Genomic DNA, 23,422 nt, shown 5'->3' with positions numbered 1-23,422 from the left:
GACCTATTAATGGAGTGTTTTTTTCCCGGAATAGTTGAGTTCAAAGTATTATTATATCAAAAACAAATTATAAAATATATTAAGAATTTTAGTTATTTTATATAAATATTTCTATTATAATAAAACATCTATATTAATTTTTTACAAATCAAATTTGCATTACGACATCATTATGTAAAAGCATAATTAATTATTATATTTGAAATAAAAATATTTATAATTTATATAACATCAAAATTAGATAAATTCAAACATGATTGCGGTCTCTAAATAAAATCGACATTAAACTATTGTGTGATTCTGAGTCTAGAATATTTTAGTTTATAATCAATTTATTTTGTTTTGCCAAATCAGATATTTTATGAATACAAACATCGTGACTTCCACCAACAACCATTTTTTTATGTCAACCTTCCACCATTTAGTTTCAAATACTGTGTTCCTCCTTCAACAGTGTTAAATTTTTGTTCTAGGAATTTCAAAGTACTCCAAAATCATGGATGTCAATTTTCAGGATAAATGGGGTTGTAAAATTAGGGACAAATATGAACCAGCGTCCTCCTTATAACCAGCTTTCTACATGCACTAAAATATATGACCCCAAACGACACTGGGTTTGGAAGAGTTGCAAAAATGATGGCATATATTTATAGATACGTATTCATGCCCATTTCTCCATATAGCAAACAGTATGCACATCTTTTTTTATATAGTTACATTTACACAAGTTTTCAGCTATGATGCCCTCCTTAATCAAACACATTTACACATTTGTGTATATGTAACTATACACAAGTTTTCGGCATTCATCGCAAGTGTCCACGACAGCAATCGTTTAACTCTACAAACACGACTCCAGCAACTGAAATCCCTATTCTTTAACAGGAGGAGTTTCAACTTTCGATGTCGTCTTGTTATGCTTTCGATGTCGTCTTTCTCTACCGTAAAACACCCAGAAGAACAAACAGAACATCACCGAAACCGTTGCAACCAGCAAGCCGATATAAACCCGTTGGCTTTGTTTCCTTAGCCCTGGACAATGATGCTGGTGCATGTCCTTAAGAGTGTCTCGGATCATGGAGCAATCTACTAGGCTCGCAAGGAAGGGACCATAACTGTACAATGCATAGCTCACATTAACAGCTGCACTCATCTGCTTGTACAAGTCAGGGGTCAACCGTCCTGTTGTGCTGCAAATGCCAGCTCCAGATACTTGACATACATATTTGTTCCATTCCTATATCGAACATATAATGAATCAAACTCCAAAATTCACACATTTCATTTTAAAAATTTGAAAAACCACAAGGTTTTTTAAGTACCTGTATTGCATTTCCCAAGGGTACTGCACCCTCACCACATTGTTTAGTCTGTTCCACCATGTATGGGTCACAAATGATTGGTACTAATGGACCAGATTGATTGTAGTAAAGAGGTTTTGCATCTGGAGGGAGGTTGTTGGCATTGGCTATAAGAGAAACATGATGGTTCAGCAGAGTATCAATACCATTGGTGACTAATTTGCTTGCATCCGTCACATTTTTGCCAAATTCACTATCCACACAAGGAAGAAGTGACTTAATGGCTGAACCAGCCATGGGGTTTTGAACCCATTCGTCCACTGCAATGCATGTATCTGCCATTAAGCTGAATTTTAGTGAAAATTTTGGTTAGACTTAGAAAGATATAACATGAGATAACATTTATGCCTGCTAGTATGATTTGTTTAGACTTTCAGACTTACTTGTGGAAAGCTAGAAATGCACCACACAAGACAAATGCCAGAGATGCAATGATCCATCCAATCACCACGAATCTGTAATTGTAGATTGTTAATTTTGATGAAAATTATATATAATGGACGAGGAGAGGTAAATAGAGGCACCTATATTAGCAGTAAATTTACATTTTACTTTTTTATTCAAAAAATAGATAAATAAATCTTTATATGTTAGATCAAATAGTAAATTGGTCCTTTATTTTAAAATTTTCATCTATTTGTACTGTTAAAAACTGGCATGATTGATCAGCTAGACAATAACACGTGGCATGCTATGTAAACCGCATGCTACCGCACAAAAACTAATTTTTAATAGTAGAAATGGATGAAACTTTTAACAAAAAGATTAGTTTATTTTAAATCGTATAAAGGAAAAAATATAATTTGACTCTTAATATAAAGGCGTCTATGATACTTTTACTAATGAGGAGATGATAATCACTTACATGTACACCAAAGTTTGCAAGCCAAAAAGCGAAAACACTGCAATCCATTCACAAAATAGAAAAAAGAAAAAAAGAAAACAAAATAACAATTTGATGAGATAAATTAATAATTGGTGTATCAAAAGAGGAACAATCATTGATAACCAACCAGATTAGGGGAAACCAAAAAGGCTTACAGAATCCAATAAATGCCACTAGAAGCATGGTAGCTGTGATTAAGATCAAAGTCAGGTTCCTGTAATAAACCAACATGTTAAATGCACCTTGTTTGAATTTGCACTGAAAAGAAAACATAGAAAAAGCATTTTGACATACACAGGGGTGAGAACTTTGGGCAAGGAATCCAAAATATTTGCGGATGTATTATAAGGCAAGTCCTTTGAGGCATTCAATTGAGAGGTGACCGTATCGATCTGGGTTATGATTTCAGGTGGTAGAAATTGTTGGTTCAAAGAAACACTCTTGGCTGAATAAAGATAAAGGTAGACGTTTGTAAGACCATTGGAGACTTTCTTCGCTTGATTCACTATGTATTTTGCTGCTTCATATACGGTTTCCAGGAACCTTGCTTCTCCATCATACATTATACCACATCCAACACTGAAAAAAAAAATGAAAAAGCATGATAGCGGTTAATTACAGTGATAAAAACATCAAATTCCAAATCACAGAAATAATTAATTAGATCACTTACATTGCTGTGGTGGTGAAAAGTATGAGAAAGATTAGAATAAGTATATAAGCAAGTGGAGGATAAGCATAGGACATGTTGTTGTGTTTGCTGCAGCAGCAGCAAGCACATACTATAAGCACACCAAGCAGCGCGAACCAGACCAAAGCAATGGCTAAGAAAGGAAAAGAACTAAAAGCAACGGACTGCATGGCAAAAACTCGAAACTTTCAGAGCCATTTTGAAACCAATAACATGAATTTTAGGAGCTTGATTGAAGAAATCTTACAGCATAGTAATGTTTGTTAGTAATGTTCCATCCACCTGTATAATAATGTAAACGGTCTAGAGGGTCTCTCCTGCGTGTTTGTTTCTCGGCTAATACTATGTAAGTTCCATTCCCTGATTTAGCCTTTTCCATTTTATCCCTCACCGAACCCACCATTCCTGTACGTAAGAGAATCATCATCAATTCATCATCATCATAACCTAGCTGGTTCATGAAAATACGTCAAAGCAACATATAAGAACCATACCTGAAAATTTATCATCGAATGGCACTTTCATGCCAGGCAATTTACCATCCATGCCTGGCATTGGCATTGGCAAATTACCAGCCATGCCTGGCATTGGCAAATTACCAGCCATGCCTGGCATTGGCATATTACCATCCTTGCCTGGCATTGGCATGTTACCATCCATGCCTGGAATTGGCACGTTACCATCCTTGACTGCCGTTGGTATATTACCATTAACTGGCACCGGCAAATTACCGGCGTCTAAAGGCACTGGCAAATTACCATTTACATTCTGTCCAAGCGAAGATGAAAAGAAGGTTGATAAAATGAGGAAGAAAGGTGGTATAAGAAAAAATGGCTTCAATTCAACACGCAGCCTCATCTTTATTCTTCTACTCTGGGTTTAATGATTTTTTTCCCCTTGGTGGAAAGCCAGGGATGAAGATGGCTTTCCATAAACCTGAGATTGTAAATCCAAAGTTTGTTTTTAGGGTGTAGGTATTTTCCAAAAACACATTCTTTTTCAGTTTTTTTCATGTCTATATTTGTCTTTAAATTGTTGTTATCATTTATAATATACCTCTTTTAACATCTTTTTATTGCAATAAAAATAGCTTGGCCCTAAAACTTTAACCAATTTTTCTTATCAATAAATTTATACTTCTCATGGGGTTGTCACATAAATGATAGGATAACTTATACACATTTTCGTTGTTAGCTTATTTTAATAAATAAATAAATATATATATATATATATATGGAATGAATTGGATTTCTTTAATATCAAAGGAAGTTCTAATTTTTTTTATTAAATGTATATTTAATTAATCTCAATAGTAGGGTAAAGTCTCAAATATCATTCATCAACATAAGAGAATACATATACATGATATATCACATTGAGAATCCAAATAGAAGAATTACTCCTATTTGCCCTCTACTTTCTATAATATAGAAAACTGCTCCTTTAAATAATTTATCTTATAATATTGCATACTAATCTTCTTGTAATACCCCATCAAATTGGAGCATGCAAATCGTAAATGCCCAACTTGCTAAGACAATAATCAAATTGTTTCTTTCCCAAAGTCTTTGTAAATATATCTGCTAGTTGATCTATAGTAGAGACATATGAAGGAGAAAAAAGACCCTCGTTAATTGCATCCCTAATAAAATGACAACCACCTCAATATGTTTCATACGTTTGTGATTAACAGGATTAAGAGTAATACGCAGAGCAAACTGCCTATCACAAAACAAAGGAATAGCTTTAGGGTGATGCACCCCAAGACTAAGCAATAGAGCATTTAACCATTTCAATTCACAAGTAACAGAGGATCGAGAGACAATGTGTTGCTTCTTAGTTTTCCAAGAGATAGGCGAGTTCCTAAGAAACACGAGTCAGCGAGTTAGAGACTGTCGAGTGATAGGACATGTGGCCCAATCTGAGTCATACCAACCTTGTAAAGACAACTTACTATCTGCATAGAGGAAGATACCTTGGCCTAGAACACCTTTTAAATAACAAACTAGTTGAATTGTTGCGTCTCAATGTTCTTGCTTAGGATGTTGCATAAATTGAGATAAAACATATACAGAATATGCTAAATTTGGACTCATAACAACCAAATATATAAGGCAACTCATCAATCGCTGATAGGGTTTAGGATCTGCAATCACTTCTCCTGTAGCATGTGCAAGTCCCTGGTTTTGTTCAATTGGAGAGACAGTTGGTTTGGCTCATAATAATCTTACCTTAGAAATAATATCGAGTGCATACTTACATTAACACAAGAACAAACCTTAAGCACTACGAGCAACCTCAATACCTAAAAAATACCTTAGTACTCCGAGATCCTTCATATGAAAACAATTACCGAGATAGGCCTTAAAAAACTTCAATGCAGCAGAATCGTTACTAGAAATGATCAAATCATTGACACACATAAGCACATTAATCACTACAGCACCCCTAGTTTATGTAAAAAGGGAATAATTAGAGTAAGATTGTAGGAAGCCATACGCCTTTAGAGCCATAACGAGCTTGGCAAACCAATAGCGATGTGTCTGGTTCAAACTATACAAATATTTTCGAAGCCTACACACCGTGCTCGAATCCGAAGTGTCAAACCCAAGTGGAAGTTTCATATACACCTCATCATCAAAATCACCATGAAGAAAGGCATTGTAAACATCCATTTGATGAAGCTCCCAATTCTTTGATACAACGACGACCAAAAAGGTTCGAACATTTATCATTTTTGTTACTGGAGAAAACGTCTCATTATAATCGATTTCTTTAATATGATGATTGTCGAGGACAACTAATAGGGCCTTTAATCTCTCAATGGTACTATCAGAGTTGTATTTTATCTTGTACACCCATTTGCTACCCAGACCTTTCTATTTAGAAGGAAGAGACATTATAGTCCATGTGACATTAGCATTCAAAGCTCGAACCTCCCTTTTCATAGTACTACGCCACCAAACATCTTTCACATCCCCCTTAAAAGATTGTGGTTCCACCTCTGCAGTTACTGCTGCAATCAAATTTTTGTGTTTCGTAGTAAATTTTTCACAATTAACATAATGTGCTATAGGAAAACGTGTAACCTGAGGAAGGAGAGGAAACGGATGATATTGGAGATGGACTTTTCATAATCACTGCATATGTCACAAAATCCTTTAATTTGGATGAATTAATTTTTTTCTCATACCTTGACCTATAGAGGAATCAAGAGAAGCATTCGAACCAGAAGTTGAATCTTGTGATCCATTACCCACCTAAGCAACCACCTCTATTGACACATCCTCTGCTGAGACAAGAGGTGATTGCGTTTGTGATGGCGGAGAGGGACGAGTCTCGCTACTAGCCTCTATCATTTCCTCTGGCACCCCACCCTTATCCACAAAACAAAAGCCGTCCACAGAAATATCCACACCAAGTTATGTATAGGTTCGACATTAGCAGTGTCAACATCTAAGTATGAGAAAATATCTTCATAAAATCAAACATCCCTAGATGCAAAAAAAAAAAAAAAAACCTCTCTCCAAATCATATAACATTCAACCTTTTTTTTTCTAAAAGGATACCCAATAAATACACATTTTTTACTTTAACTAGCAAATTTGTCACATTTTGCTCATTGGTTATGAGCAAAACATAAACAACCAAAAACACGCAAGTCATCATATAAGGGTGGAAAGCTAAATAGGACGTCATAGGGAGTCTTATTATAAAGTACACTAGAATAAGTTCTATTAATCAGATTTGTCGTAGCTAAAAAACACTCTCCGCAAAACAAAATCGGTAAATTCCCTTGAAAATGAAAAGCACAGGCAACATTTAAAATATGTTGATGTTTTCTCTCTACTCATCCATTTTGTTGAGGAGCGCTAACACTAGAGGTTTTGATAAAGAAGAGAACGGGAGAACCAGAAGAAGGATCAAATTCAAGTTGTTTGGCTCTAGAAAGAAAGATTTGGATCTGACTTGAAAAAAGAAATAATCAAATTTAGAAATTAAAGAAAACAAAAACACTAAAAGAATAAATTTAAGAACTAAGAATAAATATTAAAAAATAAATAAATAAATAAATAGATGAAATTTAAAAGTGGAAGATGGACTGAATAAACCGATGGATGTGATGGATAGATTGATAAATATCCAATTGAACCCTTTGAGATATAAACCCCAACAAACTCAATTAATGGCTCTAATCAACTCTCCAAGAAATAATTCTTGGAAAATTAAAGGGTGAGGAATGAATTCTCGTGACTCCTTAAAGAAAATCAAGAAGAAAATTACTTCCAAAAATTACAATAAAGAAATCTTACACAAAGAAACAAACTCATACAGTTAAAAACTTTATTAATGAAAACCATCGTCTGCTTAATGAACAATGAAGAATCCTTTATATAGGCTAGCTAAGTACATCCAAATAAAACTCTAAAATATACTGAAACTCTAATTAATCTAAACAAGAAGTAGTTTTAAACTAAACTTTCTTATTTGATTGAGAAACAAAACTCCTAAACAATTTAAAATACTTAAACAATATCCAAAATTCAGAATAAATAAATAATAAAATAATAAAACCTAAAAATACAATATTGAGCTCATATGTAATAAAAATTAAGTCTAAAAATAAACCCAATATGATTTAAACAAAAATTAATAGCTCGAAACTTGTAATTTTTATAATAATCCTATCTAGAAATTCTGCACATGCAGTATTCACTAAAACGGTCATAATTTGAGTTCTTAAACTCAAAATTTAGTTATTCAAAGTGCGTTTTGAAGCTAAGAGATAGATCTTCGAACTTTATGAAAACATCTAAATTCATAAATGTCTAGAACCTATCCAAAAAGCTATTGCAAGTTTGTTGATTTACCAAACTTAAAAATTGGCAGCTTCGGTGAATGGAATTTAATAAATTTCACCCCATCCGTGCATGTATCATGTTTGGAATAAGATCCCAATAGTAAAAAAATAGTCCTTCATTCAATTAAACTCAATACCATTATCACTCCGAACTATCTTGATTTTCTTGAAAAATTGGCGTTCAATTATCGTAATAAAAGACATAAAAAAATTGAAAAACCTCTATTTTATCAACCAATAAATATACCCATACAACACGTAAAAAATCATCAACTAATGTAAAAAATTATCTACCCATAACTAAAGTTGCTTTCACATTTGACATGCGCCGAAAGTAATAAATTTCATCTCGTTTGTCACACGTTCCAATTAGCGGCACCCCTCTCCCCAACCACCGGTCACATCAGCTTTTAAAAAAAAATTTATGGGTGCGGCCCAGTCAATTGGCGGCACCAATATTGTACAGATTTAATCTCCATAGGTTAACCTCTTGTTGCTATTCTTTCATCACCAAAAAGGAAAATTAATGATTTTGGTCTTTCCATTATATTTGAATTTAAAATTTAGTCATTTAGTGTAATTTGATAGTGGAAATAGGTAACACTGTTAATTATTCCAATTTTATAAACAAATGTAAAAACCTATCTGGGTACACACAAGCACTTTCTATAACTGAAACCTACATTTTCTTTTAGGTTAAATGATTTTTTAGGTCTCTATATTATATTTTCATTTAAGATTTGGTCTTTAAACTTCAATTTGAAGTAATTTAGTCCTTCTATGCTTATAATGTAATTAGTCAATTCAAACATATAACATAACCAAATGTTGATATGATTTTTTTCTTCAAAACAACCCTCAAACTCATCACGTCAACATAAAAAAAATTAAAAATCTATGTTATAAACTTGGAATAATTAACCGTGTTACCTATTTCCACTACCAAACTACAGTAAATGGCTAAATTTTAAATTCAAACATAATGGAAAGATCAAAACCATTATTTTTTCTTTCTGGTGATGAAAGAATAGCAACAAGGAGTTAATCTATGGCGATTAAATCTATACAATACTAGTGCTGCCGATTGACCAGACGACACCCATAAAAAATTATTTTTTAAAAAGTGATGTGACTGGTGGCTAGAGAAAGGGGTGCCGCCAATTGGTTAGGAGACACCAATTTTTTACTGTAGCTCCTGTCTAGATTCATAAATATTAATACATTTATCCCATTTCAGTATTTATTTAATTATTTTATATTATTTGGGTAAAAAACCCGATATTAAAAAAGCAAAATTGGATGAGATTAGGGGTGTTCAAATTACGGTTAAAACTGAATTAATCAACTGAACTGAAATAATTTCATCGGAGGTCGGTTAATGATTTTTGAAAGTTCAGTTATCGGTTAATTTGGTTCGAAATTGGGTAATTAACCGAATTAAGAACCGAATTAACCGAACTTAATAATTAATAATACAAATTATATGTAGTTTTAATTCGGATAATTCAATCAAATGAACATTATCAGTTTTTTTGGATATGGTTTATACTTGTTTTAACAAAAAAAACAAAAACATATAAATATCGATTAATTCGGTTAACCGAAATATTTCGATTCGATTAATTTTTTTGAAAACAATTTAATTTAATTAACGATTAAAGGATGAAAAAGTTTGATTAATACTAGTTTAATTTGGTTAACCAGTTAAACACCCCTAGATTAGATATTGAATATAATCATACTCATATAATAGAAGAAGGCAAGTTTGCACTGGACTAAAGTCCTATGGTTTTTCCCATTTGGGTTTTCCACGTCAATGAAATTTTTATGTGTTTTTGTTCTCTTTAATTTTCACCTATTATTTCCCATTTCAATTGCACAAAGAGGGAAATAAGTATTCTCTAACATTCTCAGTTCTTCCCAACAGTGGTATCAAAAGCTAGGTTGTAATAGCCATAATTTATCTCGTGTTATTAAAATAGAGGGAAGTGTTACTCTTGATGGTGACATGTTCAAACACACAGCAGATAATTTATCTTATTAGAAGTCAATGATGGAAGATCATCTTTATTGCAAAGATTTGTATGAGACAATGCCTGAAGGGAAGAATGAGAGCTCTTAAATCGAAAGGGGGTGGCCATGATTCGCAAGTATGTTGATCGAAGTTTGTTCGAGCGTGTGTCCACATACATCAATGCCTATGAATTATGGACAAAACTAGAGCCCATGATCCAGAAGAAGAAACCTCGAAATAAGGCCAATATGGTGAGACTTTTGGTCAAACTTGAGTACAAAGATGGCCAAAGCATGATTGAGTATCTAAACACTTTTAAAGGGCTTGTGAATCAATTAACCAAGATAGATATGAAGATTGATGATGAGTTGTAGAACCTATTATTACTAAGCTCTTTACCAGAGTGTTGGGACACTACCATTGTTACTTTGAACAACTCAACACTAGAAGGAAAGCTCACAGCAGACACTGTTTCAGATAGTTTGATAAATGAAGAGGCTAGGAGGAAGGAACAAGGTTTATCTAGTCAATCAGAAGCCAATATGGTGGAGAATCGTGGAAGGAATGTAAACCATGGAAGAAATAAGACTTGAAACTATGACAAGTCTCACGGGCAAGCTAGATCTCGCTCCAAAATTATTTGTTACTATTGCGACAAACCTAATCACAAGAAGTAGGAGTGTCGAAATCTCAAAAGAGACCAAAAGAATAGGACAGTCAAATCTGACCAAATTAATCCAAAGAAAAAGGAAAAGAATAGTACAGTTTCTGTAGTTGCAAAGGAAGACGAATATGGAATCTTTCTATTTGGGGAAGTTAATTATCTTAACATTGCTCATGATGATTGCTCGTAGATTGTTGACTCGGGAGCTTCATTTCACAAAACCCCACATGGAGATTTTTTCTCAACATACTAAAGTGGTGATTTTGGTACAATGAAAATGGAAAATCAAGTAACAAGTAAGATTGTGGGTATTGGCAATGTAATCATGAAGACCAATATTGACTGTTAAACATGTTCCAGATATGCGTGTTAATCTTATTCCAACTGAAAACTAAATGATATTGATTATATGAATCATTTTGGTGAAGGAAAATGGAAACTAACTATAAATAGCATGATTATTGTTAGAGGAAGCAAGCAAGGTTCCTTGTTCATAACACAAGGAAAGTTACGCAAGGGAGAAGCCAATACTGCTTATGATAACTCATGTTTGGAGCTATGGCATAAGAGGCTAGGGTACATGAGTGAAAAGGGATTACAAATCCTTTCCCAAAAAAAGCTTCTTCCAGAGGTGAAAGGTAAATCACTTGAGGCTTGCATTTATTGTTTAGCTAGAAAGTAGCATAGAATTTTATTTTGTTGAAGTAATCAACCACATAGAAGAAAACATGTTCTTGATTTAGTGCACATGAATGTTTGTTCAATGACTAAAATATCACTAGGTTGTGCTCTATATTTTGTCACCTTTATTTATGACCATTCAAGAAAAATTTGGGTATTATTATTAAAAACAAAAGACCAAGTACTTGAGGATTTCAAGGAATTTCATGTTAAGGTGGAATGTAAGACTGGAAGAAAGTTGAAATGTGTGGGAGTTGATAATGAGGGAGAGTATCAAGGCCATTTTGAAGCATATTGCAAGTCGTATAGCATCAAGCTCGAAAAGACTCCACCCAAGACACCACAATTAAATAGTGTGGTTGAGAGAATGAATCAAACCATTGAAGAAAGAGATCGAAGCATGCTTTCAAGTGCTAAATTCTCTAAATATTTTTGGGGAGAAGTAGTGAAGACTGCCATTATTATCATCAATCATTCTCCTTCTAATGCTTTGGATGGAGATATCCAAGAACAAGTATAGACAGGCAAGAAGGCGCCATATGAACACTTTAAGGTGTTTGGTCATCGAGCTTTTGTCCACATTCCTAAGGATGAACATTCCAAGCTTGATACAAAGACAAATCAGTGCATCTATCTTAGATCACCTCAAGATAAGTTAGGTTACCAATTATGGGATCCGATGAAGAAAAATATTGTTAGAAGCTGAGATGTTGTGTTTTTCAATGACCATACCATTGAAGACGCAAAGAAATTGGGGAGTCCTGTGTCTAAGATCAATACTCGTATTGTTTATGATCTTCTGCTAATGGTAAAACATGAAACTATTGAAGACAGAGATATTGAAAACCATAATAAAAATGACAAGTCATCGATAGAGGAATCATCAACAAAAATAAATGAAGATCAGCCTGTTGAGACAATTTAACCAGAAGTTACACCTCAACTAAAAGTAAGGAGATCGGTGCATGAAAAGAAACCATCTAATAAATATCCTTCAAGTGAGTATGTGACAATCGTCAACGACGAATAGCCTCAAAGTTTTGATGATGTAATAAAAACCATCTAATAAATATCCTTCAAGTGAGTATGTGACAATCGTCAATGACGAAGTGCCTTAAAGTTTTGATGATGCGATGAATGATGATCACGAAGAAGAATTGTTAAAAACCATATAAGAAGAAATGCAATCTTTACATGATAACCAGATTTATGATCTTGTGGAGTTACCCATAAGAAGACGTGTTTTGAAAAACAAATGGGTATACAAACTCAAAATTAAAGAGAACAATAAGAAGCCCAGGTACAAGGTTAGAATAGTTGTCAAAGGTTGCAATTAGAAAAAGGGAATTGATTGTCGAAGAAATTTTTTTGCCTATGGTCAAGATGTCATCTATTCGAGTTATACTTGGTCTGGTTACTAGTTTAGACTTAGACGTTGAACAACTTGATGTGAAAATGACATTTCTTCATGGAGATTTAGAAGAGGAGATTTATATGGAGCAGCCTGAGGGGTCTATAGTGCCAAGAAAGGAAAACATAGTGTGCCAACTCAAAAAAAGCCTTTATAGTCTTAAAAAGGCACCACGATAATGGTACAAGAAGTTTGACTCTTTTATGACTGAGCATTAGTTTAAAAAACCCACACTGAGCATTGTGTCTTTGTGAAAAGGTATGATAGTGGAGATTTTATCATATTATTGCTTTATGTTGATGATATATTAATTATTAGGCAAGATAAGAAGAAATTGTAGCTCTTAAGAAGGCCTTAAGCAATTCATTTACCATGAAGGATTCGGGCCCAGCAAAACAAATCCTTGGAATTAATATCTTTAGAAATCGTTCCAAGAAGTTATTATGGTTATCTCAAAAACAATACATTGAGAAAGTTCTTCAAAGATTCAACATGCATAAGCCCAAACTAGTTAATGTTCCACTTGTTGGACATTCCAAGTTAAGCAAAAGTCAAAGACCCACAAGTGAGAAAAAGAAAGAAGAAATGGAAAAAGTCTCATATTCATCTGCATTTTGGAGTCTTATGTATGCCATGATTTGTACCAAACTCGACATTGCCCATGCTATTGGAATGGTGAGTCGATTCCTCTCCAATCCAGGTAAAGTCCACTAGGAGGTTGTGAAATAGATTTTTCAATATCTACGTGCCACATCAAAGAGATGTTTGTTCTTTAGAAAAGGGAAGCTAAAACTAAGTGGGTACACGGATGCGGATATGGCTAGAAATATTGACTCAAGAAAACCAACATCAAGTATGTGGCTATTTTTTCAGGGGGGCTATCTCTTAATAGTCAAAGCCCTAAAAATGTGTAACATTATCAACCATTGAAGTAGAATATATTGCAACAACTGAAGTGTGTAAAGAGATGTTATGGATGAAAATTTTTCTACTAGAATTGGGCCACAAGCAGGAAAAGTATATCCTTAAATGTGATAATCAAAGTGTTATTCATTTAGCTAAAAATTCAGCCTACCACTCTCAAACAAAACACATTGATGTATGCTATCATTGGATATGATATGTATTAGAAGAAAATTTGATTGAACTAAATTAAGTTCACACTGATGATTACTGGTCTGATATGATGACAAAGGTGATTCCGACCAAAAAGTTTGAAGAATGTTGTCAAGGATCCAATTTGTTTGTTCCCCCTAATTAAGTCAAGAAGAGGGAGATTTGTTGGGGCAACCCTCCTTAATTCGGAATTAGGGAGATGAACCTTATTCCAAGAAAGGTGTATCATATGTTTGGGGGATGAATCATCCACATTAATGTATGTTATTAACTCAATTTACATTTCCCAAGTTCATCCATTAATGGTGGATTTGTCTATGAATGATGTCTTTTGGGAACCCCATTGCTCTATTATAAATATGAGGCTTTGGGAAGGTTTTTGGTAGAGAGGGAGAAGCATCAAAACTTAGTTACATGTGAGTTCACCAAGAGAGAAAAATAGAGAGAGAGCTACCATTGCATGAGAATTGTAAATCATCCTAATTGAATGAGATATATTGAATGTAATCCTACTCATATAACAGTAGAAGGCAAGTTTGCACTGGACTAAAGTCCCATGGTTTTTCCCATTTGGGTTTTCCACGTCAACAATTTTTTTTGTGTGTTCTTGTTCTCTTTAATTTTCACCTATTATTGTCCATTTCAATTACACAGAGGGAATTAAGGATTCTTTAACATCCTAAAGGTAAAATATATTGCTTTTTTTGTAACAAAAATCTCTTTGTTTTCTTCGATTGTTTTCTCGTTATTTTAGCTCTTTATTTGATTTAGATTTCTTTTAACTTTATCATGTTATAATTAGAAGAATTTATTTAAGAATGGAGCATTAAAGTAATAGTTTTTCAAAAATAATATTGAATCATATTCAAATAACAATTACATTAGAGAGAGATAGATAATAATTTTAATTAATGATGAGGTAATATTATACCTAGCTATTTTTTTTCAATTTTTATTATAGTTTTCAATTTTAGTTTCAAATTTCTATATTATTTTAATAGTATTATGTATTAATTCAATAAGATATGCGCTAAAATTATTTTTATTTCTTCATTTAATAAATTTTTGTTTCATGTAATATAAAATAACTAAAATATTTTATTATAAGGTATTTCTTATCTATAAATTTTAATAATTTAAGCTATAATTCAAAATGAATATAAAGTATATTTCAGTATTTAATATCAACTTTTTATTCAGAATTTTTTAGCTTTAATATAATTAAATATCTTTTAAACTAGAGTCAATTTTTTTAAATAATCTCATTATAGATTCAAATTATATCTGCTCTTTTTTACAACAATGCCTAGAACTATTCATAGAACCTCTCCAACCCATAAATAAGAGGATAATGTGCTTCAATGCACTCGAACACACATCCTCCTGCATTGGCAACAATGTCTATGCGAATCAAGCTAAGACTCAATCAGCAAATTAGAGTCAATTTAAAATAATAAGATTTTACTTATTTATATATATATGAAACTAAAATTGGATCTAACAAATCAATATAAAAAATCATATTCGTAATTAAATCTAAACAAAATTTTAATTATTTATATTCAAAACAATTTTTTCCGTTTTCAAATTTTTATAGAATCATGTAGATTATTCCTTTCCTCTTTTTTTTTATTTTCTGACAAATAAAATTAAGTAAATGATAAAATTGATCTAAACCTTGTGGATATTCCTAAGCAAGCTTGATAGGAAGTCGAGCATGGATGAACCGAAGAGAGAAAGGGAGCATGGAACCAAAGTGGTTTGCGTAAAGTTGATGGTAAGTTTTGTATGGTGGTCGTTTTAGTCATTGAGAGTGTACAACTTGTTTAAAGAATTCATGAAACTACGTAATTTCAAGAGGGAGATAATGTTGCAGGTAAGATAAATAAGGTGGCCGTGGGGGTTGGTTAGGAGGTTGAGGGAATAGGCTCGGGAAACTTTTTTTAGGGTGGACTGGCATAAGTCACGACTGGCGAGGTCTTTGAGTAAGGTGAGCTTGTGGACTAGGTCACTGAAAAATCCAATTTGGTTCGTTAAAGCGGTGATGGATGATGAAGGTTTGTAATTGTGGGGTGAGAATATTGAAACAAGTTTTATTTTGATTTAAGCTTTTACCTTTCCTTTTTTAATAAATATAAAAAAGTTTTAACAAATGAAAAACATAAAAAAAAAATTTACGTTAAAAGAAATGGAGAATGAAGGAAAACAAAGGGAGAAATAGAAGAGAATGTAAAATAAAGAAAGAAAAAAAAGAAAGTTAAAAGAACATAAAAGAAAAAAATTAAATTACTTAAAACAAAAATATGGGGATCAGTTGTATAATTTAACCTAAAATATTTGTTTGAAATAATGATTTAACATGCCACAATAGCTTACGGTTATACCGTTAACGACAATTAACGGTTTAGTGACTAAAATGTTACAACATGATAACGTATATTAATATTTCAAACATAAGTGATTAAAATATAACCTGAATTAACTATTTTAATATTTTGCACAAAAATCTATTTATGCTTCTTTGATAAACACTTTCATCATGTAATATATATGATATGTCATATAAAATAGTTTTAAATAATTTTGTAATTTTGTATTATTACTTAAATTATGGTTTCAACTATGTTTATTAATTCATAAAATATTATTTACAGTAATATGTTACTTATTTTTATCTTTTATTTAAAAAAATGTATACCAGGTGCAACACAAGTAAAGAAGAAAACTAGTAAATAATAAAATATGTAGTAGATTGAAATTTTTAATAAATTTATATTATTGGGATAAAAAGAAGAAGCTAGATACACATCGTAGACCTCGCATGGAATTTCCACTTCTTTTGAATTTTTCTATTTTACAAATTTACCTTAGTATAAAATTTAGGAAAATTTTCATGATATTTAAAAATCTTCTAATATATTTTAAAAACTTGAGAATTTTGTGGGTTTTGTATTTCTGTTTTTCTTTTCTTAAAATGTCGTTTTTTAATTTTATATATTCTAAAAATTGAGATTCTTTTTACATTTTTCTTTCTAATTTTCACTTTTATTTTTCTTATTACTGTGCCCGAAAGAGGATTATATGAAATTCTGTGCCCAGTAACTATAAATATCAAACTCGTAAAAAAAGAAATATGGAAGTAATGATGGTTTACAACTTTGAAGGTTAAAAAAATATTTGATAAAAAAGAATTAGTGATTATTTCTTTCCAAAAATTAGTCTAGCGGCCTGAATGCCGAAAGCGACCACGTCCTCTTCTCCCTCTCCCACGCCCACGGCTTGACTTGATGGAAATTGTTGAGAATTGGACAGATGATGGTATGTTGACAGTCTCTTCCTCACCTTTTTCTTCTGTAAAAAAACCTTTAAAATTATAATCATTACTACTACATTAATTCAAGCTTTATAAGCTTTTTTTTTTTTATAATATTAATGTGTAACAACATTGACTGAATAATTACTTTTTTCATGTAGGAATTTGAGTAAGCCTTGAAAGGCAGCCTCTGCATTGGAGTTGTTCTTCTTCTTCAACAACTCCCCTGCAACTTCTGCAGGGCTCACATTCACTTCCTCCAACAGCTTCTCAATCTGCTCGAAAACACCATGATCCCTAATCCCAAAATAGTTGAAGGCAAGCTGCTTGAATACGGATGCATTGCAGTATGACATGTGAACATGCATGTCCATCCGACCAGGTCTCACCAGTGCCGGGTCTAACCGTTCTTTATGATTCGTCGTGAAGATTATGATTCGTTCTTCACCACAGCATGACCAGAGCCCATCAATGACATTCCAAAGTCCAGACAATGTTATTTGATTATCACCCTGATTGCTATGAGTTTCAGCCTCCTCCGATTCTCGGTTTTCTAGCTCGATAGAGCAGTCGATATCCTCGACGACTAGTATGGACCGGCTCGAAATGGAGAGCAACAAAAACCGAAGATCCGAGTCATTACGGACGTCAGTAAGATCCAAGTCATAGATATCATATTTCAAGTGATTAGCCATTGCTGCTATCAAACTTGATTTGCCTGTCCCTGGAGGACCATACAACAGATATCCAAGTTTCCAAGCTTTACCAACTCTTTTTATAGTATTCTTCCCCATTTGTAAACATTTCAAGATCCTCCATTACAGCCCTTTTCAGCTTCCAATCCATAGCCAAACTGTTGAACGTCATTGGGTGTTTGAATATGACCTCCTCGTCATCCCATCTTCCATAAACAACTGTGTGGAGTTTTATACTCTTGTTCTCTTCTCTCATCAACTTTGCCGTTTCTAATATGTAAGGCAAGTATGAATCAATCACTAAATCTTTGTTCCTCTTATGAAAACTTAGCTCATAGTGTCTAACTTCAGACCTTCGAGATGAATTAACATCCCCATGGTTGTGGGAAGGAACTTGGGAACAAACCAGTTTCCATTTCATCTCAACATTTCCATAAACATCGACCAATGTTCCACCTCGATCCATGGATAAGGATAAGTTGTTGTCCTTGTCAGTTTTGCCCACCTTAACTCTTTGGATGGAAGGGTTTGCAGTTTTGGTTCCCAAGTATGCATCAGCAGCTTCAAACACTTGGTTTACAACATGCCCTCTGAATTCATCTATCACAATTGTTAACTGAGAAGAGAAACGGTGAGATAGGCTCCGTAAGCGCATGGAAAAGTAGTTGGTGATTTCTGCTGGGATGAAATCGTTGGCAATGGTACGAATCACCATAGCTGTGGCTGCTATGGAGGCTGCTGTTGATAAAAGGCCCTTGGTTTTCATCTCTTTCCTCTGAGAAGTTTTGATGGTGGGTCTTGTTGAAAAAATTTGAAAAAATTTGTGTTGATGAAAAGGTTTTCAGAGAATGTCTGTGAGGCTATAGGTAAAACCCACAAATCCTGGCTTTCATTTGAGATGGCTCACCGCAATTTATATGGTGCTTTGCTGACCATTTCAGAGGAGACCATAATACTTGGACTTTGACATTTCCTTTCCTTCTCCAAGGTCTTGTGACATTTCTTTTGAAAGAGACTTTTACTTTGAATATAATAAATATGCAATACAAAAAATAATACCAACATAATAAAAATAAAATGAATTCATCAAAATTTATATAAGTTGTTTAACATTTTAAAAAATTAGATAAATATTATGGATTTAATTTCATCCCACGTCCTTTTCAACCTTGACATTTCCATTCCTAATGTTAAAAATTAGACTGCTGACTTGGTTATTAAGTCATTTGAGAAGGAACCAGAAATTTCTTTTGGAGTTATAATGTTTCAATTTGATTCATCAATTTTGAATACAGATATGTCATAAAAAATAACTAATGATTAAGTTTAGTTTGACCACTATTGATTTTGAATTATCATGTTTAATACAATATTTGTGACATTAAATTCGTTACAACAAAGGATTCCCGTCAAAATAAATTCTTAATTGATATCAAAATTTTAGACTACAAAATATATTACAAGATTATTGACATTTGTGATTAAAGATTAAGACTACTAAAATAATCTATAATTAAAATGATTAAAAATGAAAAAGAAAAAAAGTGCTTCCTCCTCAATATCAACGTGGATTTGGGGCAGCTGCTGAAACATGATAGTTTCTAACGTAAGAAAAGTCTCTTTTCTGAACCATCCTCATACCAAACGCCACCTTACTGCAGATTTAGCTCCATCCCAGCTCTTCTTAGACCTTAGGCAAAATCAGGCAGGCACCATCATCGGATGTACTTCACCTTTGGCACTCAGCAATCCTTAACCTTATCAAAACATGTTCACATGCCCTCATTCACGCTTAACTAAATCAATACTAGTGTCCCACATTACTGCCCATAAAGTGTTATACTTAGGCCTACAGTATCCAGCAAGGACTTGCTCTTTTCAACATATATAAGAGGCACTGCCCTACTGAGCATAATTCAGGCTCGCACACCCTCTTTCCTTCCATTTGAGAGCAGAACTTCAGTGGGAACTTCGTTTTCAAAATAATGTATAAGCATTTTTCAGTTATCAAGTGTGAGGTTCTCCTTGCCCCAGCTTTGTTCCCAATTCTTCCCTTGGCTTAGATGAAATCCCTTTGGCTAACATTTCCTCATCATACTTCCGAGCCATATCTAACAAGCCCTTTTCAATCAACGCATCAATCAGAGCATTGTATGCAAACTCATTCGGGCTACTTCCTAGTTCTTCCATCTTCTTCCAAACCATAAAAACCAGTCGAAGAAATCCCCATCTCCCAAACTTCCTCATAAGCATCACATATGTGTCCATCCTTGGCTGAACCCCATTCCTAATCATCAAATCAAACAACTTAAGTATCTCTCTAGGCTTCTCAAGAGACCCAAAAAAGCAATGGTATGTAATCACATCAGGTGCACAATCGTTCTTTAGCATTTGGTCAAGCACGGAATAAGCTTGTCTCACCCTCCCATTCCCAAGCAAAAGCTTTATAACCGTATTGTAAGTGACAACATTTGGCTCACAACCCAAATCCCTCATCTCCCTGAATACCCCGACACCAAATTCCGCACCGTCTGAAACGCCAATAGCACGAATTACAGTATTATACGCCACAACATCCAACTTCATCCCTTTCTTCTTCATCTCCTTATACAACTTCACTGCCTTCCACGGCTTCCCACTCTTGCACATTATATCCATGTAAATAGAATAAGAATGCAAATCTTTCTTAATACCCTTTTTATCCATTTCTTCCCAAAATTCCCTACATTTACTCCACCATCCCATTTTAAACCACCCACGAAGAATCATATTATGAATCTTAGTATCATTCACATTAAAACCTAAGTCCTTACTTCTACCGGAAAAGCACAATTCATGTGCCTCAATTACATGCTTATACTCACAAAGTGCATCAACAAGGTTACAGAATGAAATATCATCTTTCAAATTGAATTCCCCTAATCTGTCAAAAGTAGCAATAGCTTCATTAACAAGATGGGCAGTTATATAACGCTTAAACATGATGCGAAACGTGGCATGATTGGGCATCGAATCAGGGTTGTTCTTCATTCTACGAACCAAATCCCATGAAAGATCAAACTCGAAATACTTACCCAAAATGTCCAACATCTTGTTGAAGGTGTCTGTGGTGTGGGTGAAGTGGCAAGCTGTTTCAACCCAATTGAAGAACTCAAAGGCGCGTTTCCAGTCTTCAGAGTAGCAAGAGAGGGTTTCGTGGACGGTTCGGTGGTCGACATGGGATTGGTCCGGGAGGGGATTTGGGGACTGAGAGTGGAAATGAGGAGTGGCGTTTGGGAATATAGAGTGAGAAGTAGAGGAAAAGAGTCGATGAATTGGTGAAATCAGTGAAAAGGAGCTGAGGCGTTTTACGGAGATTGAAAAAATCATTCTTGCACAACCATGGACTATGGCCATCCAAGCCAAGCCTCTGTCTTGAAACCTGCAAGAGACCCAAAAAGAGAAATCAGTGAGAAAAACAAAGGAGAGGAATCGGCTTAACTTCTCCGATTGAGTCCGGAACCGGAGCTCTGGGACTCCGTTCGACGATCCGAACGGCGACGAGGCGTATTCGGACAAGGGGAACAACATACCAACGACCGAAGACGATCCGACGGTGTAGGTTGGAGACCGGAGAAAGAAAAGATCAAAGCTTTCGCCTTTGTTTCATGAAGTTTGGGTCCGGTTCTTGGTGGTCTGACTAGATAGAATTCAAGAGTGAAAAAAGAAGAGCTCCATGGTGATGACGGTCGACCGGTGGCGGCGGTTAAGTAGGAAGAGCCCTAAATTTTCATTTGGGGAAGAAGAAAAAAAAGAAAAGAGGGTAAAAAAGGAAATAAAGTAAAGAAAAATAAACTGGGTGTAAAAACCTTTCGGACTTTTTTTTTTTTAAGTAATTAAGTTTCGATTTTTTTAACTTTTAACAGTTTACCGTTAAAATTAGTTACTTTAAATTTTTTCAGTTAAAAATACTCCGTGCTATAATAATGATGTAAATTAAAGGTAATAAACTTTAACACTCAACTGTTAAAGTGAACGGTTAAATAATTTTTAATACTTAATTAGTATAAAAAGTAGAGTTTAATTATTATTTTTATTTAAAGATTTTAATATATTTTAAAATTTTAAATATTCAATTGAATAAAAATAAGAGTTTAATTATTTTTAAAAATTTTGAGAGTTTTTTACGCAGATAAGCCAAAATAAATGAAAAAAAAGTTTTAAAAAAACTCATAACCATCAAAGCTGAAAGGCTAAAGCCTGGATCCACGTGAGGAAGAGGAGGAAAGGAATAATTGCAATCTGGGCTCCTAAACTGTTGGGATAATTTTACTTTGTGAGTAATTATCCTTACTATTTCCAATGTGTTTCTTATTATAATTATTATTGTTGTTGCTGGATGTTTAGTGATATTGTTGTCAGTATAGAAAGACGTGAGTTTGAGTATATTGATCCTCTTATTTAAGTGTTGAAAATGAATTATGAGTAGTTCTAGGATTTATATAAAAAAATAAAAGGATAAACTACTAAAATAGTCCCTTTTGTTTTCCTCAGGTTACATTTTAGTAACTTATGTTTGAAATGTTACGTTTTAGTTACTTACATTATTGTTTGGTTATATTTTGGTCACTGAATCATTAATTGTCGTTAATAGTGTAACGATAAGTTGACATGGCACATTAAATCATTATTTCAAACGAAAATTTTAGGTTAAATTATACAATTGGTCCTTATATTTTTTTGTTTTGAGCAATTTAATTTTTTCTTTTATGTTCTTTTAACTTTTCTTTTTTTTTCTTTATTTTCCATTCTCTTCTACTTCTTCCTCTGGTTTCCTCTCTTCTTCATTTCTTTTAACATAATTTTTCTATGTTTTGCATTTCTTTTTACATAACTTTTTTATGTCTTTGAAACAAGAAAATACGAAAGTTGAAACCAAAATAAAACTTGCCTCTCACATTCTCATCCCACAGTTACAAACCTTCATCATCCACTATTGTTTTGATGAACCAATTTGGATCTTTCAATGATCTAGTCCATAAGTTTGCCTCACTCAAAGACCTCGCCAGTCATGACCTATGGCAGTCCACCCTCAATAAAGTTTCTCGAGTTCATTCCCTCAACCTCCTAACCAACCCCCATGACCACCTTATTTACCTTACCTACAACATTATCGCCCTCTCGAAATTACATTCTTTCATGGATTCTTCAAACTAGCTCAACACTCTCAATGAATAAAATGACCACCATACGAAACTTACCCTCAACTTTACCCACCAGTTTTGTTTCATGCTTCCTTTCTCTATTCGGTTCATCCATGTTCGACTTCCAATCGAGCTTGCTTAGGAATATCCAATAAGGTTCAGTTTAATTTTATTGTTTGCTTAATTTTATTTGTCAGAAAATAAAAGGAAAATAAAAGAATAATCTATATGATTCTGTCAAAATTTGGAAAGGGAAAAATTGTATTGAATATAAAGAATTCAATTTATATTTAGTTTTGATTAAAGATATGGTTTTAATATTGATTAAATACATCTAGTTTTAGTTTAAAAATTAGGTTATATTCAAATCGAGGTTTGATTAAGAATTATTGGTATTCGGTTTTGAGTGAAATTCAATTTAAGAATCATGTGAAAGAAATAAGGATTTGTTTTATTTGGTGAGTAAAGATTATGTTTCTACAGTGAATAATATGATAAGAGAGAATAAAAATAAAGGGGAAGAAGAAGAGAATAAAAATAAAGAAA

At 33.4% G+C, this 23,422-nt stretch overlaps 2 protein-coding genes and 1 pseudogene across 3 annotated transcripts; all 3 read right to left on the bottom strand.

Moving 5' to 3' along the window:
- Window positions 1-615: 615 nt before the first annotated feature.
- On the bottom strand, window positions 616-3,957 carry LOC128282405 (uncharacterized). The gene is made up of 9 exons (XM_053020599.1): window positions 3,433-3,957; window positions 3,186-3,343; window positions 2,921-3,102; window positions 2,542-2,826; window positions 2,403-2,461; window positions 2,227-2,263; window positions 1,745-1,816; window positions 1,323-1,647; window positions 616-1,237 (listed from the first exon to the last, which is right to left on the bottom strand). Exons 1-9 carry the CDS (start codon window positions 3,794-3,796, stop codon window positions 872-874), a joined length of 1,848 nt encoding a protein of 615 aa, XP_052876559.1. The 5' UTR covers window positions 3,797-3,957; the 3' UTR covers window positions 616-871.
- Window positions 3,958-16,689: 12,732 nt separating this feature from the next.
- On the bottom strand, window positions 16,690-18,580 carry LOC108487963 (AAA-ATPase At3g50940-like; annotated as a pseudogene).
- Window positions 18,581-19,096: 516 nt separating this feature from the next.
- LOC108487191 (pentatricopeptide repeat-containing protein At1g80550, mitochondrial) lies at window positions 19,097-21,553 on the bottom strand. Of its 2 annotated transcripts, XM_017791464.2 has the most exons (2): window positions 21,266-21,552; window positions 19,097-21,114 (listed from the first exon to the last, which is right to left on the bottom strand). In XM_017791464.2, the coding sequence occupies exon 2, from the start codon at window positions 21,087-21,089 to the stop codon at window positions 19,701-19,703; it is 1,389 nt and encodes a 462-aa protein (XP_017646953.1). In that variant the 5' UTR covers window positions 21,090-21,114; window positions 21,266-21,552; the 3' UTR covers window positions 19,097-19,700. The 2 variants fall into 2 exon arrangements, with proteins under 2 accessions (XP_017646953.1, XP_017646952.1); XM_017791463.2 differs by having other exon boundaries at window positions 19,097-21,553.
- Between the last annotated feature and the right edge of the window lie 1,869 nt (window positions 21,554-23,422).

Source organism: Gossypium arboreum, chromosome 10 (genome assembly GCF_025698485.1).
Source record: "Gossypium arboreum isolate Shixiya-1 chromosome 10, ASM2569848v2, whole genome shotgun sequence".
In the NCBI taxonomy this organism is placed as follows: Eukaryota; Viridiplantae; Streptophyta; class Magnoliopsida; order Malvales; family Malvaceae; genus Gossypium; species Gossypium arboreum.
This window is presented reverse-complemented; position numbering and strand designations above follow the sequence as displayed.